Below are 18,115 nucleotides of genomic sequence, written 5' to 3' on the forward strand. Positions count from 1 at the left end.
ATGTTGTTCCTTGCCCCTCCTTACTACCAAACATACGCTTCTGCTTCTTCGAAGTCTGTTTCATATTCACTATCTCATCTCTTCCAAAATGTATTTCTTTGCCCATTCCTACCAATAGTTTACTCATCCCCATAGGCCATTTACAAACATTCAAGTTGGCAGGAGGAAACTTCGCAAATAAAGAGGAAAAAAAACTAGTTTTGGATGTTCAGTAGCCCCAGAGTGGGGCTACAGCATGGAATAAGATGAAGACCTTAGAGTCAAGTTTCCACTCTGTAGATAGGGGTGCAAATTACCCAAACCATGTCTGAAACTGATAGTACAAACAAAATGCTCGGGGGCTCAGACAAAAAAAATAATTTATTTTGGCTGAAGGAAACTGGGAGAAGTTCTCTGAGAAGGTGGAATTTGAGTCTTTCCCATAGGTGAAGGAGATGAGGGAGAAAGGGCTGAAAAGGGGCTGGGAAGACAGAGAGCAGAGAGCATGAAGGCACAGAGACATGAGGGCTGACACTTGAGAATGTTTCATTAAATGTGCCCTGTATGTCTTAAGAAACGGATGATTTGTCGGGGAGGATATGTAGCTTAGTGGTGAGCCCATGCTTAGCATGCACAGAGTCCTTGGTTCAATCCCCAGTACCTTCATTAAAAAATAAATAAATAAATAGATAAATAAACCTAATCATGCCCCCCCAAACAAAACAAAAACAAAATGAGAGTTGAATAAGTTCCAGTGCTTCATAATATAATACCCAAAATGTCCAGGATATAATTTTTAAAAATGGGTGATTCGTTTTGAGACTTCACAAGCTGAACACTGGGACATGTGTTCAGTCCCACTGGCCACATCCAGCCCTACCAGTAGCCATTCAGACTTGCAGTCCCTGTGGAGGAAAGGGGCTCCCACATGTCCCTCACAGGCCTTGTGTTTCCACAGCCCCTTTCACAGCAGATCTCACAATTCCATAGTGGGGTCATTACGTGGAAAATGGATGGTGGGGTACTAAGTGGATAAGCCCCATCTGCTTCTATATCTTTAAGTTATTGAATCAGTAAGGTTGTCTCTAATCCAAAATGATGCAGGTTATGGCAAGAATGTCTTGTAAACACTTATAAAAAGAAGCAGTTATATTGACTCTGATATTGTTAACTGTAGACAGCAGGATGACTATAATTAATAATACTGTACTGCCTCTTTGAAAATTGCTGAGAATAGATCTTTAAAGTTCTCATCACAAAAAAAAATGTGTAACTGTGGTGAACGATGTTAACTTGACTTACTGTGATGATCATTTTTCAATATGTACAAATATTAAATGATTACATTGTAGACCTGAAACTAATATAATATTATAAGTCAGTTATGCTACCTCAATTAAAGAAGAGGAAGAAGGGGAAGGAGGAAGCGGAGCAGCAGCAACAGCACCCAGTAGGGGCCAGCATGAGCTTACCCAGGAGAGTCTTGCCCCATAACCTGTTCTAATTCTGAAAGAATGGCCATACAGGCGATTGCGGGGAATACTAACACCCTGAATCTGTACTTCTTCAGTCTTTTAGACAGAACTCCTTGTGGATATGGGTGAGAAATACAGGCTGGATATTAAAGCAATTGAGTAGGTTGGTAATTATTTAAAAAATCATACCCAAAGGGAGAAAATGAATCAATGGCAATCAAGAGAGAGATTTCTAGTGAGATAGAGCCATCACCCAAATTTCTTTAATCTGTTTCATTCAACTTTTTTTCCCAAGTTATTTAGATTATGGTACAGAAGATACGCTTATCTATTCTGCATTTGTTACAGCTGAGAAGGACTACACTGGGATCCAAATTGTCTTACTAAGCCAACAAAGACAAAATTCAAAAAAAGGTAAGTATAAGATTCTATACTTTGGTCCCTCAAGTGAACTACAAAAATATAAACTAGAAATCAAAGAGTATGCCTTAGATGAAAACAATCTCTTAGGTAGGTTTGTAGGCAACAAGTGTAGTGAGGCTAGGCAATATCACTTGACTCCTGGGCAAGTGGCTCTCCTTTCAGCTTCACTGAACTCCATGTCAGAAGACCTGAGTTCTGCTTTTACCCCACCGCTAATGAGTCCTTTAGTCTCTTGGTCTCAATATCCTGATCTCTAAAATTAACAAATTGGATTAAACCTCAAGGTCTTTTACAAAGTAAAAGTCTAGGACTCATCCCTTTATTGTCTGTGGACGAGGGGTCAGCATCCACTTCACTACCTTCTCAAATGCCCTTCCAAATTGCAGAGCGTGGAAAGTTAAAAGGGACTGTGACTCCCTTGCAGCTAGGTGCTGGGTGTAACTTAGGTCTGGCTACCCAGAAGCCCTTGGACAACATGCGAATGTGAGAGTGAAGCAGAGGCTATACTTCTGCAGCTTCTCTGTTGCTTCTGGAAAGTGGGTTCAGGAGGCTCTTGGTTTTTCTGTAGCAGCAGTAGCAGCGATCTTAGTGTCCAGTCTCTAGCTCTGTGATGCTAAGAGGCAGGGCCCTGCACATCCACTTCTTGAACCATAGCAGACAGGGTATGGTCTTGATGCCCCAGAAGTAGCAGCTTCTTTCTTATCATGGCTATTTTCTCAGTCACAGCACTGTCTGTGTGATCCTTGACAGGCAGTTTTCTGATCATGAAAGAGGCAGCAACTCCCATAGTGGTTCCATAGTGGGAGACTTGGCTGAAAACTCAAACTACAGTGTTTCTTCCTCTCTCCCAACTATTCTGTAGGCTACTAAATATTGTAATGAATTCCTTTCCACTCAATCCAGCTGGAGTGGGCCTGTTCTCTGAAATTGAATCCTGATCAATACAACAATGTACTTAGAAAGTTCTTTTTAAAAGCAGCCTGGAAGAGCACACACCAAGCTATTATACAGTGATTATCCCTGTAGTCACTGAGGGAGTGGGAAGGTGGCATCTGAAAGCAGACTTGAATGTTTTTCTATACAGTATGACTTTTTTCAAATGAAGAGTATATTCATTAAAAATGCTATGTTTAAAAAATTAAATAAAGGCAGTGACTTGGAGGTTGAAAGGACAATTAATGGCATGATCAAAATGCATCTTTTTTATCTTTCATAATCCATTTAAAATTTATTCAGTAGGGTAAATTTCCACTGCTCCCAGCACCTTGCTACTCAAAGTGTGGCCCAAGAACCAGCAACATTGGCATCAATAGGGAACTTGTTAGAAATGCAGACTCTGGGGTCCTACCCGAGACCCACTGAATCACAATCTGCATTTGCAGAAGGGCCCTAGGTATTCCATGTGTACATTAAAGTTTGAGCCAATCCGTGATTTTTCTGCTTCTCTTGGTAATGGATAGTCCTATAATGACTTTAGGTCACAAGGATAGTTTCCTTTTACGAATTAGAATGCCCAGTCCTAGAGGTTAATCAGACCACCAGTCTTACCTCAGAGATAACTCTTTGTCCAACTTACTCAGCTTAGGTCCTGGCTTGGGAAGGGAGCTTGACTGGTTTCTTTCTCTCTGTACATCTCCTCCCTGCTCCTTCGTGTGTGTTTCCTTTTCACCTCACCTAGGCCAAAGTAAGAGAGGACAGAGAAGGGAGGATAGCTAAGGAAATAGAAAGTTCTTCTCTGGCTGGGCAGCTTCCTGCTTTCTGGGCTTGGACACGACTATAGCCAATTCTTTCTCCATGGATAATTTTGTGGACTTTTTGGAGGTGTTTATTGAGGGGACTGCTCCCGTCTGGTCCTGTACTCAAGACAGGTGCATCTCTCTTCCAGGTGTTCACTTGTATCCCTTTCCTCAGTCCCTAGGAATCCAGATTCACCTCCAGCTTTCTGGTGCTTTTTTCTTCCCCTCCTGGTAGCCTTATGGTATAGAAACAAAGACTACCCCATGCCAGCTCTCTGTCTTTCATGAACCAGGGAAATACATACACACATGGCTTTGTCCTGGCATATTCTGCAGTGCAGAATCCCAAAACAGGCTCTTCCATCCTTCAGTCACAACTCACTTTAGCTTTCTTAGGAGTGAGGCAGGCCAGTTCCTTGTGTCTCCCAACTACAGGGAACACATTTCAGACCTCTCTGGGTGAGTCCCCGGGCATCTCCCACATTAGGCTTGAGGAGTAGAGGATAAGCTTCCCCAGACTCCCCACTATGAGTAAGAATTATGATGGAGACTCACATGGCAAAGAAATCTCTTCATGAACCCTCCCTCCTCTCCATACCCTGACCCCTTTTTATCTCCTTGATGTGATTTCAGAGTCCAAAAGTCAGGGAACAGATCCTCAAATATTTCCTTTGTAAAGTCTGCATATGATGATCTGGCTTCAGGATTTCACATCTGTTGTACCGTGCAATATCACTTTTGACATCCTGTCACAAGTGCAATTGCTTAATTGTAAAAAATAAAAATAAAATTCTGCCTTCCTGCCCTGGACACACCCACTTGAGGAACTACAGTCAATTGTGGGCCCCCCAGTTTAAGCTGAATATAGAGAAGTTGGAGATGTGCTCAAAAAAGCCAGAATGGAGAAGGAACTCAAAATTAGGAAGAGTTGAAAACACTGAAAAAAAACCCCAAGTCTTTAAAAAAAGAGTGTATCTTTATAAAAACCTAAGTATGACCTAAGCAGTGTTTTTAAACATCTAAAGGGCTCACAAGAGGACCAGCAATCAGATCTGTTCTGTGTAACCCTGGGAAGTACAGTGAGTAGAATTTATAACAAAATCATTTTGCTCACTATCTACAGGATGAGCTTTCTAATTGCCAGAGCTATACAAAGATAGGGTGGGCCGTCCTTGGGAGGTAATGAAGGCTACATCCTCCCAAAAAGTCAAGCATGACTGCACGGCCATATGGCAGGAGAAGTCTAGCAGGTCTCAAGAAGTGGTTTCTTGGTTGAACTAAATAGCCTTTAAATTCCTTCCAGATTTTTAAATTCACTCAAAAGATGTCCACCTTTATTTAGTCTCTGGCTACATGAAGGGTAATGTGTAACTTTTTTTTCTTCACATTTTGAAATTTGCTTTCCTAGATTTACTTTTAGGGTGCATTTTGTATTTTATTAATTCTATGGCATAATTTTTTAAACTACATTTTAACATCTCTAAAACCATGATGCATCTTAAAACTTCTGTCTTGTCATAGTTTTCATTGCTTAAGTAAGCATGACCATTAAAGTACCAGCATCATAATTTAAGAATGAGTGTGAGCAGCTTGGGAAAAATTTCTAGAGATGGCAGTGACACAATCATAGGTTGTGGAGCAGTGAAGTGGGTAGTAAAGCAGACGTGTCCAGCAACACTCCTGAAAGAGAAGTTAAAAGTAAGCTGGCTCCAGTTAATTGCAAAACCAGCCTAAAATTCTGGCGATGATGACTGTTACTCTCGTTATGACTTCTTTTAAGAAATGCTGCTTTACTAATGCTCATTTACGTAGGAAAGAATATGTTACAATAAAGGAAAAACATAGACTTTGATAAATATGAGTTGGGGAGTGATTCAGAAAAGTCAGGCTCTGAAGGTGAAATAGTTTTAGGAATATCTTACCCAATTTAATTTCTGCATATTGTCCTTTTATGCATACATAAGAGTGATTTACGATTTTTAAAATTTCTATTTCTATTTAAGCCTAAAAAAATTTTTGACTACTCAGCTGTGATTTCTTTTTGTAGTGTTCTCTTTAATGGTGCCTCTTACAGTCAATGTCATTTTAGATTCTGTGAATTAGTCATAATAACAATTTACTGCTTCTGCTGTGTTAGGTATGTTACTTGCGTAATCTCTTTTAACCCTTCCGGCAATTTTGTAAGGCGGATTCTATTGTTACACTTTGCAGATGAGGAAACAGAACTCCAGAGAAAAGTATCTTGCCCAAGGCTACACAGCTGGTAAGTAGTAAACATGAACCCAAGTCTATTGACCGCTGAGCCAGGGTTCTTAACCTCGATACTCTGCCACTTCCAGGACCAAAGCTAATTAGCTTGGCTATAGCAACTTAGCCTGCTACATTAAGAGCATATTTACTATAAAGAGATGGGAGAGTGGTCTCTCACATCACTGTAATATGATTGGCTCCTTTGAACTGAAGAAGAGTATTGTATCAATTCTTTAGCCTCAGATATTAGCTGAATTAGGGATGTACAATTATATGAGGCCTATTATTATAGTTAGGATGTCAAGCACTGAAACCAGCTATCTTTGCAGGTGTAGTAACTGGAGAATAAATTAAACCAATATGGGCAAGCTGTAGTACCTGCTGGAAATTTGGTGAAGAATGAGGAAGACCTAGCCTGGAATAAGAGCTCTGCTTAGCAGAAAGTCCACCTTTAATAAGGAAGTGTAGTCAGAAGGGCATTTTCTTTAATTAACTGTGGACCAACAAACAAGAATTCAGATGAATGGATTAACATTACAAACAGGGTCATTGACTCTGGAAGGACTGTACTGCTGGGCTATTGCATAACACAATGTTAGTAATGTTATAAGGATCCAACTAGAGGCATTTAACAGTAAATAAAGCATCAAGAGTTCCTCTGGGTCCCATTAAAAAAACATAAATATGATGCTGTGCTTTCTTAACTAGGATAAGAGAGACAAGCTCTCTCATGCTTAATTAGTGGAAATACAAATCGTTACATCTCTTTGAGGGATAATTTGACAACATCTATTAAAATTTTTAAAAAGACTCATAGTTTTTGATTCAGCAATTCTAATTCTAGGAATTTATCCTACAGATACATTCAAATATGTGCATAAATTTATGGGTGTAAGAATATTCATTGCAGCGTAATGTAAAACAACAAAAGTTTAGAAACAATTCAATAATCCATCAATAGGGACTGGCAGATGTCATCTCTGCAGAAAGTGATTTGTGAACATCCCTGGTGAGCTTAGTGCCCCTCCTCTGTGCTTCTAAGTATCTTAGCATCCCCTGTCTTAAAACCTCTAACAATGAAAAAAATCTGTTTATTTGTCTCTTCCTGTAAGGTTACTCTTCTTTCCCTCTTTTTACAGATGAGGGGGAATGGGCTCAGAAGGCCTGTGGAGTGCCCCCAAAGAGGTTAAGCCAAACTTACACGTAGGGGCATAGAGGCATGAAGGAGGCTAGTACACAGGGGAAAGAGCAAGTGGTCAGTGTGACTGAGGTATAGACTCTATATGCCACCTTAGGGAGTCTGGACTTTAACCTACAGTATTTGACTCGCTCCCTTAAGAGAAAAATCGTATCCTAAAGAGTTCCCTCTTTCCATAAAGTTTAGTACAGATAAGAGGACACAGAGTGAGAGAGTAAGGTTGAGATCCAAATGGAATTTGCCACACCCTTTCTGCTCTCTGGTGGGGTATGGACACCCCCGGCTTTAGGGTCTGAGGGGCAATCACAGAAGTAATCGGAGAACCAGAGAGAAGCAGCTTCCTCCTCAGGCTTCTCCGGCATTTTGTTGCTATCCATGTTACTTGGGAATAAGCTTGAGATCCTCCTTAGGCATCCGGGGCTAGCCAGCCTTCTGCTTCCCTAAATGCATGTCAGAACCTCAAACAGAGCTGGATGAGGGGTTTTTTTCTCCCTTCAGAGGAGAATGGCCAGTAAGTTGTCTGTCTGCTATTTCCTTAGTGCAGGTCTTCCTGGGAAATCATTAACAGATATTGCAGGGGCTTATTTTCAAGAGCAAGGGGCTTAAAGACAGTGGAGACTAGAGGACATAAAAGTCAATTCCCCTCGCCACCCCAACACACACAGAAAAGTTGAGTCATGAATGATAATCATTCTCACCGCTAAATTCTTGTTCGTTTCCAGCTCTAAATGGAGGTAGGTGGCAGAACAGGATACAGAAGGATATCATGACTGCTAACAAGATGTGAATGAAGGAGATACTGAAGAGATAGAGTTCTCTTTTGAGTGGCTATTTCACTCTTCCACCTTCTTAAAAAAAAATAGATCTTGAGATGCTTTAATTACCTAGCCTCTTGACACTAAAGCTAGTCACTTCCCATCTAGATCAAGGATGATGGAAACCTCAGGGGAACAAAATCAGAAGGGGGCTATTGGAGTTAAGTGGGGTTAGCCAGGAAAGGCTTGTGGGAGAGAGTTCTGAGAAGTGAGATGAGTCTTCGTTAGAAAGGAGGAAATCAGAGCCACAAAGACCCTTGTAAACCAGAGCCTCAGTACTGAACTATGGGGCCTAGGCACGTCTTCTCAGGGTTAAGCAAGTGTCCACTGAGATCAGTTTATTTGATTGTTCTTTCCTAGTTTTAAATTAGCTTCTCCTCTAGTACGGCTTACCGATGCCCTCAATAAGGAATGCTTCCAAATATCCATCCCAAACATCCAATAGGTTAAAGGACCTGTTAACAAGAGTTTTATGTTCTGATTCCTTTCTACTTCCCCGTGTTCATCTCCTGCCACTTTCTCCCTGAAACACACTCCCCCCTTCCCCTCCCCCCCCCACATAAACACACATAATTCTTCAAACACTCCCAATTATTTGCAGCAATACAAATACCAGGTCTTTCATGTCTCCATGCTTTTGCATCCTCAGCCTGCATGCCCCTTCTTCGATCTTTTTCACATCTCCACCTGGCGATTTGTTGCTTTTCCTTCAAGATTCAGCTTCCTTCTCTGAATTCCCACAGTGTTTCATAGAGCACTTACCACATTGCATTTTAGTTTATGTGCATACATGCCTGCCTCTCTTTCTGTGTAATTTCAGTGACTTTGTAATAATAATCTGGTGAAGATAATACTAAGAAGAAAAGGATAAAGAATGTTGATGTTATTCTGGTTAATTGCTCAAAAAGAGATGGGAAATTGGGTTGTGACTGAATATCTATCAAATGGAAGTAAAGGATAGGAAAGTAAAGTTCTTATCAGTCCTGAACCTTAACAGTGAAGCCTAACTGTTCAAGGGTATGGACCCAATGAGAATGAGACCTCCTGGGAACAAATCACATGACCCTGTGGAGAACTAATATCTTTAGTAGGCTGATGAGGGACTCATAAAAATGGGATTTATAGGGAGCACACCCTTGAAATTGCAATTGAAATGCCTTCTTGCTTTTTTTTCTTCAAGTAACAGTAAAGTCTCCTTGCAGACTGGGGTATCAATCTGTGCACATGTGTTTCTAGGTGTGTTAGTGTTAGAATGGCTGTTAGGGAAGTAAAAAACTGCTAAAAGCTAGAATTCGGCAATTTTGAGGATTTGTCTTGAACTTTCTTCAAAGAGCTTTCTTTTTAAGCAAGTTATAAACATCCCTGGGTGGAACTAAACAACCAACCTTTTGGTTATCAGCCAAATGCACTAACCCATTTCACCACAGAGACCATACTCAAAGAGCTTTCTTGACGCAAGTGGTATCACTTGTTTAATTTAGGCTAAAGTAAGCATGGTCTACCTGCTGTCACCAGAGCCCATCAGTCTGTCTAGCTACATCGGTGCAGGAAGTGCATCTGGGTGAATTTACCAGGAATCCTGACCCTTGAAACCTAGAATGGGAGTCCCACACAAGTCCATTTCCCCCTAAAACTAGAACCCAGGACTTTAAGGGAATAAATTCACCAGAAGCAGAACTGAAAGTCTTTTTAAAGGTAACATTAAATTCATGACAAATAATTACAACTAGACCCTTAAATATTCCAAAGGACTCAGTTACCTCAGTGACTTTAAGTACCGAAAAATTGCCTGCGCTAAAAATCTGTGTTGGGTGGGCTTACATGAAAAGATGAGGATGACTAAATTCACTTCCAAACAAAAACCTCAAAGTAGTAAATAGCAGGTTTCTACTTCCTTACTGAAATCTCTGAGGGGAAGGAGGAGATTAGAGGGAAGGCCTTATGGTTACAAACTGCTCAAATGTGCTAGGTGAGAGTGACATGACAGTCACCATACTTTATGCACTCTTCTTTAGAAACCACATCAAGACAACGGATGCAGATGGCTTTGGAAAGTCTGCCCGTGAGGGGAAGCAGGGGGTCCAGGGGTGAATGCACCTGGAGAGGGGACAATAGCCACCCCTCTCTCTCTCAGCTCTCCACAGTAGTGGTTTCCGGGGTTCCCTGGCTCACAGCAAAGTGGGAAGAGGAGGTCTCAAGTGTTTCCCTGTGTTCCGGGAAGGCCTGTGGCTCCTTTAATTCCAGGACCACCTGGCTGAGAAGACCTTTAAGCAGCTGCATTTCTCGGAGCAGAAGGTCCACCTCGGGTTTCAGGGCTGCATCTGTTTGTTCCAACGGTGTCAGCGGAGCGCAGGCCGGCGGCCCAGTAGTGGGGGCTCTGCCGGCGGGGAACTGCAGCCCTGCTGAAGTGGTTTTCGGGACAGAGGTGACCGACGGGACCGATCTGGACACCGGGGGCTTCCTAAAGGAAAGTGGCTTGCTACCGGGCGCCAAGGCCGCGGCCTGTGGGACCGGGGCGGTGGTGGACGCCAAGTCCAGGGGAGAACCTGTGAAGGTAACACACTCAATAAATACACTGGCGGCCGAAATCAGCCTCCCACCGGAGGAGGAGCGAGCGAGGGGTTGGGCTGGTGGGAGGGGGGCGCCCGGCCGGGGAGGGTAGTGAGGGGAGTGAGGAGGGCTGGAATAGAGGTGGAGAGAGGGGGGAAGGGGGGGGACAGAGGATGGGGTGGGGTGGGGTGGTGATGCGGAGTGGGTGGAAATGGGAAGGCGGGGGCGGGAGAGAAGAGCGGGAGTGTTGGGGAGACTCGCGGGTGCGGAGAGGCGGAGGCGGGGCTGCCAAGCCCATGTGGGCATCCGGAAGGGCGTGCGTTCACTCACCGCGCCCAGAGAGCTGCAGCCACGGGCTGCGTTTCCGGACGCTGCGGGTGGCAGTAGCTGCCTCGCACCAGTAAGATTCCAGCTCCCCGACCTCGGGCTCTGGGACGGTGTACTCGGCGCCCCAGTCAAAGCGACGCACGGAGCGACTGTACTTGTAGAAGGCGAACTGTAGCGGCGTGTCGTGCTTCTGCGGGTGCAAGCGCGTCTCGCAGCGCACCATCACCCCGCCTAGGGCCGCGCCGCGAGCCTCCGTCTGGCCCGTTACCCTCAGCACTGGCGTCTGGAATAGCTCTGCGGAGAAGGGGTCCTAGTGGCTAAGGATGCGCTATAGGTCAATGCGAGGGTCCCCGGGAACCAGGTCTCACTTGCCCAAGGTCCCACAACCCCTCTCCTCTTCCGGTTTCCTGCTGGGGCTCCTTGCCGGCAAGGGAGGAGGCTGTGTGTAAAACACGTGGAGGGAGGAAAGTCTTTTGAAATGTGGGAAACGAGTTTACGAGGGAAAGGGAAATCTTGAGAGGAGGCGGGACTAGTCTAGACGCTTCGCGTCACATCCCGACTGACATCCAACTCTGGTTCCCCAGCCTAGAGGGGGATCAGTGCGCCTGCCTGCCCCAGTCCCACTGTGATCGCATTCACTGCTGCTGCCATTCTGGCTGGGGCTGCGGACAGAGCTACCTCCTATATGAGATCCCACCCGGAGTAAGAAGCCTGATGTATGTTGAGGGGAAGGGAAACCCACAGGTCATCTGTGCCTTTACTGAGCAGTGGGAAAGAACAAAGTGTTCGTGGTCCGGCAAAGAAATCCACCATGTGGCAGCAATGGAAACTCTGCCCCTCCTTTACCCACCTAGTTCCAGTCCTAGAATTTCCCAGGGCTCATTTGCCTCCCTTCCCGGCCCCAAGTCTCCCCCACCTTGCACGGTCACGGCCACCTTGGAGGAGAACATAGGCGTGCTCTCCACCGGGATGCGCATGGTCCCAGAGCACTGGTAGCGCCCACTATCGCTGGTGCGCGCCTGAGGCACGGTATAGTTGGCGCTGGAGTGGAAGTAGCGCACGGGGTGGCCATCGTGATAGTAGTGAAGTTTGTAGACGACTTTGTCATACCAACCACGGCAGCGCAGGACCAACGGCTCGCCCTCGAACACCGCAGCAAAGGGCACTTGCAGAATCAGCCAGTCTAGGACAGTCAGCACAGACAGCCTTTCCAAGAGAAAGTCCAGCCTTGGGGGGGTCTCCCATTCTTCTCTGCCTCCCTGTCCCCCATCTCCCCCTCTACTCTCCTTCTTCTTTCTCCCCACCAACTCCCTCCCCCCTTATTGGGCACCCCAGAAGCCTTAGAACAGGAAGCATCAGAAGGGGAGAGAAAGGGAAGGCCAGTCATTTACCAGGTGCTAAGAAGGCAAAGATGCCTGAGTGTTGGTTCCAGGCTCAAAGAGTAATGCCCATCAGAATCCAGTTTAAACTCCTTAGTATGGCATCAGGGCCTTCTTGGCCTGGCCCTTGCTTACCTTTTCAGCACCATCTCAGGATTCTCCCCTGTCCCATGGCTCCTTTTCCTTCTCCACCTTCTACTCCTAATGCAGGCTAAGTCCAGCCATACTGGACTGCTGGGCAAACTGGCCCTGCTCTGAGCCCAGAGTCTTTGTACCTGCCAAGAACACCCCTTCACCTGTTTTAGTTGAGGCCTACTTATCCTGCTGGTCTGGGCTTAGATCTTAACTCCTCCAGAAAACTTACCTGACCTTCCAGGTCTGCCTTAGGCACCTCCAAACAGCACCCTTATTCACCTGATCACATCCTCATCATAGCTGACATTTACATAGCCCTAGTGTGTGCTAGATGCCCCTTTAGTTGTTTTACAGTGAAAAAGAATTCCACAAGTAATAGCTACAATCTCTATGTTACTCTCAGTTCTGCAAGCAGTCTAACTACCATCTGTCATATTCAGTATTTTATCTGTACTTGCTATCAATTTCCAAACAAGAAACCACAGAGTATGGATATGAAGTGTAAGTGCTAATCTGAAGGTTGAGTGCTGATCTTTAAATTCAGAATGTGAAGTATAGCCTACCAGACTAAAATGACATTCTCTACAAAGTAGTCAATCCTGCGCCCTAATGAACAAGTTTCTGTTATTTCGCTTATCCTGTTTTGAAACTTTTTAATGTCCCTTGGGAGTTAGTTTCTCTTTTATCTTTTTTTTCTAAATGAAGTATAGTTGATTTACAATGTTGTATTAGTTTCTGATGTACAGCTAATTGAATCCCATGTACACATGTGTACATGTCTGTGATAAAATTTTGATGAGGTGCTTTGTTCATCTGCTGCTTTTTTCTTTGACAGCCTGTCATAATTCACTTTTAATCTTCACAAAAACCGAAAAGATAGATACTATTATTGTCCTTATTTTACTAATGGAAGACATAGAGAGGCATCACACTGTTCAAGCAAAAGTAATTCCTCCAGCTGCACGCAACCAGCTCACTTTTCCTGCCTTTCCCTCTCTGCCCACCTCTCCCCCAACCCCTTCAGTATCCCAAGTCCTTAGAACCTTTTCACTTCTGAGCTAGTCTCACAGACAGAAATGTTTATCTGTTGTCCATTGTGGCCAGAGGGTGAGGGGAACTTTGGAGCCAGGTAGGCCTTACTGAGTCTTTTACATAGTACCAGGCCTCTGCCTGCTCCAGAGACTCAATATAACCACACTCCCTTCCTGCCCCAGTGGGAGTGCCCCAGTGTCCCCTTCTATAGGAAGGCCAGTATCACCAGAGGAGATGTGTGCTGTCCCTCCCCTATGCTCAAATACTCACCATTGGATACAGAGAGGTGAATGGGGTCACTGACAGGGGCGCCCCGTGTCTGGCATCTATACACCCCTGGTGTCTGCACCTCAATGCTCTTCTTGTGAGAGGGCAAGAGTAGGTGGCCCAAATACCAGAGGGTGTTGATGGGCCGGAGTTCCAGGAGCAGAGGGTGGTAACCATCACACCGCAAGGTTACCCGCTCCCCCTTGAAGATTGTGGTCCAGGGTGGGTGTAGAGACAATATGGGCTTCTCCAGAGTAGCTGGGGATATATAGGAAGGGGCAATGTAAAACAAAGAATCAAGGCAATGTGCTCAAAGATGTGGCCTGAGATTGGGAAATCTAAGAAAACTCCAGTTCCAGTATCCAGCCCACATGACTAGCCCATCCCTGTGGGAGGAGAGACCACATTGGGTTATGAACTATCAGTCCCTCGGTCAGCACCCGTTTGTAAGTGCACCTATTTCTAAGGGCCAGTGCCTACAAGCAAACTAAGTTACAGGGATTGAGGAGGCATGGGAAGAGACACTACCCCAGAAAAGCTAGGAAGTGGGGAGTACCCAGACAGGTCACTTAGAGGGTTGGAGTGGACACTGTAGAAAATTGGGATGTGGGATGTGGAAGACTCACCAGCTTGCCCACTGCTTGAAACTGCAAAACAAGAAATAAAGAAGGAAGAAGAAGGAGAATATTGGTGATGAGAGGAGAGAATGGGACTGTCTTTACCACAGGGAAGACTCAGCTGGTTTCAAAGCCTGTTTTTATTCTTCCTTTAATTTCCTCAGCTCTGAGAAAGCCCTTTCTTCTTTATCTCTCTAAAAATAGATAATGAACTTTGGAATGGAGAACTGAATATCCCCCACCATACACACACACACGCCTTGATCGCCACTCTTCCCCACACCTGAAGTCCTTATGCTGTTGCCTCATTGAGTACTCACCCAGAAGCAAGAGAACTGCCAGTGCCCACATGATGGATCTGCCTGCGGCAGCTGCAGAACAACAGAAATGTGCTTGCATGGGCTGAGGGAAGAGAGCGAGACAGCGGCCAATATAGACCACTGGGTTCTGGGAGACATTGCTGCTTCCCCCACTCATTCCTAATTCCTGAAGATGGTGAATTGGAGAGAGCAAGAGATAGGCTGTACGTGTGTCCACCTTCAGTTGTCCCAAGCATCAGGCACTGTCCCACCTACTACCCATAAAGGCACCTCACATGTCAGGCCAGCACCAACTCCTGTAGAGAAGGCCTGCTGAGCAGAGTCTGTGCCCTCTGCAGCCCAAGAAGCCACATGGAACCCCAGGCTCTGGCAGCTGACCCTACTTCCTTTAGCTCCCATCAACATCCCATTCCCATCCCACCTCCTCCCCATCTTCCAGCTGATCCCATAAGCCTCAACTGAGAAAGACACATCTTCATGTCCTCAAGGTCCACCCAGGGCCTTCATTCTGCTCACTTCCTGGTGACAGACATTGGTGTGAGGCCCAGTGAGGTTGACATTGGGCTCTGTGCACTCAGAGCTCACATCCTCCTATGCGTGAGTAGACAAGCATGACTCACCAACCTCCTTCAGTGTCCCAAACAAGAATAGAAATACGTGTTTCCCCTGTCGTTCTCCTTCCTGAAAACATAAACCGTCAGGAAATTAGGTACTTCTCCTTTCCTACCCAGCCCAATGAACTCACCCTATGGCATCTCCACTCTGTTGTGCCTTCCTTCCTTTTATCCATCCCTAGTCATGCCCTGGTTCCAGTGGTCCTTACCTGCAGTAGAGAAGTCACTGCATCAGCCCCTCAGAAGTTTCTCAGATCGAACCTCCCAACTCTACTTCTTGTGCTTTCCGAGCCATGTGATCATACCTGAGCAACGGGAACCTGAATTCTCATGTAAATACTTAATGAATTTTCCAACCTGATAGTATGTCTCCTTGGACGGTCTTCTATTCTCATCTGTGTCTCTTTAGTACAGGGGCACCTCCTTCACTTGGAGCTCTGGCAGGAAGGAGATTGATTATCAGACACTGTCAATCCCCTTTAAGATAGTCTCTTCTGCTCTTGCTTGCTGATGCCCAAAAACCTCCACTCTGGGAATTCCTGTATTGTTTCTCTTAACATGCTATTTCTTAGTAAAAATGTAAATACCACTTAGAGAAATGTGATTGGTCATTTAAATTATCCTGGCCACTTCAGATCCTGTTTTAAGAGCAGGTTTTGACAAAAGAGAGAGAGAGTCTTATGGGTCTAAAAAGTAGGAAGGTGATTAATAAGATGTTCAGGAGTAGGGGAGGGGAGAACCGGATGCTGAGTTCTAGTACAGAGATCATATATTGCCGGCTTTAGGTGGGCCTAGGCTAGATGCTCCCAGCTTCCCCATGTCCTATCTGATGCCACATCTGGGGCTAGCATGGGCCTCCCCACATCATTCACAACCCGCCCCTGAGATCTGACTTCTGCACCAGGCCACCACTCTACGATAAGAATGTAATGCACCCATCAGCTGACCCCTTAGTCTACAGAAGCTGACTCTATTTTGGCTTCTTATCACCAAGAACAGAACACAGATCTCAGCCTTTTCACCAGGTTCTGCAAGAAACTTGATCACACTCAAAATTCATGAGGTGCAGAGCCCTCCCTGAAAATCTCGAGAATCACCCACGGGGTTGATATCATACAGAGTTCAAATTTTGGCTTGAAGAGTCTACCACCCAATATTTCATTGTTCTAGGCTTTCTTCTGCATTTTTCCCAAGTTGGATCTCTTTCTCCATCCAGGACTTTTCCCTGCAGAATTTTTAATTCTTCATGCTTTTACTATGCAGATAAATTTAACAATTAACATGTCACCCAAGCAATTCTTTGAAGCCTATCACAATGTAATTTCTAGACAAGATGTGCCATCATCTGATAAGGATTCTGATGAACAAGATGTTTTCAGTGAGGACGATGATAAAGGAATAACGTTGCTGTTGCTGTTGACAGTGACACCAGCTTACTTTCAGTGAGTGCTGCAGCCACAAGTGTGTGACAAGCACCATACCAAGTGCTGCACAGATATTACTTTATTTAGTCCCCACAAGGGCCCTTTTATTATTATTAACCCAATTTTACATATGTGGTGATAGAACTGAAATTTTTTAATGGGGTTAAATTAGATTTACTTATTTATTTATTTGAATTTTTTTAAACAGAGCTATTGGATATTGAACTCAGGACCTCGTGCATGCTAAGCATATACTTTACCACTGAGCTATACCCTCCCTCCTAGAACTGAAATTTGAATAGAATCTCACTCCAAAATCTACTTTCTGTCTCATGCTTATAGCAAGCTGTCATCACTAATCTTTTCAAGTTCCTTCTTTTGTTTTATTTTTTTTACCTTCATTCACATTACTATTCTCTCTTCCACATGAGCACCCACTGTTCAATGTTTACTATGTTTCTTTATACATGTATATATTTATGCTTGAGAAATATTTAGTATTATTAATTTACATAAAAGTATTGTGTTTTAGGTTTTTTTTTTCTTTTAGAACAAAAGCCAAAGTTAAGAAGAATTCACCTCTCTTTTTTCCAGCCTCAATGTTGGAGCCGAGATATCTCATCTCGTCTTCTCCGGCCCTTGGACCAGGATTTACAGCATCAGCTCCTCTGGTTCTCAGGCCTTTTGGACTCGGACTGAATTCTCCTTTCCTGGGTCTCCAGCTTGCAAATGGCAGATCATGGGACTTCTCAGCCTCCGTGATCTTGTGAGCCAATTCCTCATTATCATTCTCTCCCTCTTTCTTTCCCTCATCACTTGACAACCACTATTCTATTCATTGCTTCTATGAGTTTGGCTATTTCAGATTCCACATATGAATGAGATTATACACTATTTGTCTTTCTGTGTCTGGTTTATTTCACTTGGCATAATGTCTTCCAAGTTCATCCATATTATTGCAAATGGCTGGATTTTCTCTTTTTCAAAGCTTAATAATATTCCATTGTGTGTGTAATCATATATTATACATATAATATACAGTATATAATATATACATATATACACACACTTAACTCACACTTTCTTTATCCATTCATTTGTCAACATTTAGGTGGTTTTCACTTCTCAGCTATTGTGCATAGTGCTGCAGTGAACGTGGGAAGGTATATTCTCTCTTTGAGATAATGATTTCATTTCCTTTAGATATAAATCCAGAAGTGGGATTCCTGTTCATTAGCTAGTTCTATTTTTCATTTTTTGAGGAACCTTCATACTGTTTATCAGGAACGGCTACACCAATTTACATTGCTACCAACAGTGCATAAGTGTTCCCTTTTCTCCATGGCTGTGCCAATACTTGTTCTCTTTTTGTCTTTTTAATAATAGCCGTTCAGACAGGTGTGAGGTGATATCTCATTGTGGTTTTAATTTGCATCTCCCTGAAGATTAGTCACTTTGAGCACCTTTCCATGTACCTGTGTGTCTTCTTCTGAGACATGTCTACTCAGGTTCTTCGCCCATTTTCAAATTGGGTTACTTCGTTTTTTGCTATCAAGTTGTATGGGTTCTTTATT

General features: G+C 44.1%; 1 protein-coding gene across 1 annotated transcript; it reads right to left on the reverse strand.

Moving 5' to 3' along the window:
- Window positions 1–9,669: 9,669 nt before the first annotated feature.
- On the reverse strand, window positions 9,670–15,367 carry FCRLB (Fc receptor like B). Its single transcript, XM_072946234.1, has 8 exons — window positions 15,327–15,367; window positions 15,124–15,184; window positions 14,504–14,585; window positions 14,193–14,213; window positions 13,570–13,824; window positions 11,670–11,936; window positions 10,757–11,047; window positions 9,670–10,422 (listed from the first exon to the last, which is right to left on the reverse strand). The coding sequence occupies exons 3-8, from the start codon at window positions 14,580–14,582 to the stop codon at window positions 10,007–10,009; spliced, it is 1,329 nt and encodes a 442-aa protein (XP_072802335.1). The 5' UTR covers window positions 14,583–14,585; window positions 15,124–15,184; window positions 15,327–15,367; the 3' UTR covers window positions 9,670–10,006.
- Window positions 15,368–18,115: the final 2,748 nt, after the last annotated feature.

The sequence above is a fragment of the Vicugna pacos genome, chromosome 21 (genome assembly GCF_048564905.1).
Source record: "Vicugna pacos chromosome 21, VicPac4, whole genome shotgun sequence".
Lineage (NCBI taxonomy): Eukaryota > Metazoa > Chordata > Mammalia > Artiodactyla > Camelidae > Vicugna > Vicugna pacos.

What these genes read in the sequence shown, in the direction of transcription:
- FCRLB (XM_072946234.1), bottom strand. Translation starts at nt 14,582, where the DNA reads ATGCAAGCACATTTCTGTTGTTCTGCAGCTGCCGCAGGCAGATCCATC. An exon ending in TCACCTCTCTGTATCCAATG is followed by an intron (nt 11,937 to 13,569) that starts GTGAGTATTTGA and finishes TGACTGTCCTAG; the next exon opens with ACTGGCTGATTCTGCAAGTG. An exon ending in GCTGCAGCTCTCTGGGCGCG is followed by an intron (nt 10,423 to 10,756) that starts GTGAGTGAACGC and finishes TTACCTTCACAG; the next exon opens with GTTCTCCCCTGGACTTGGCG.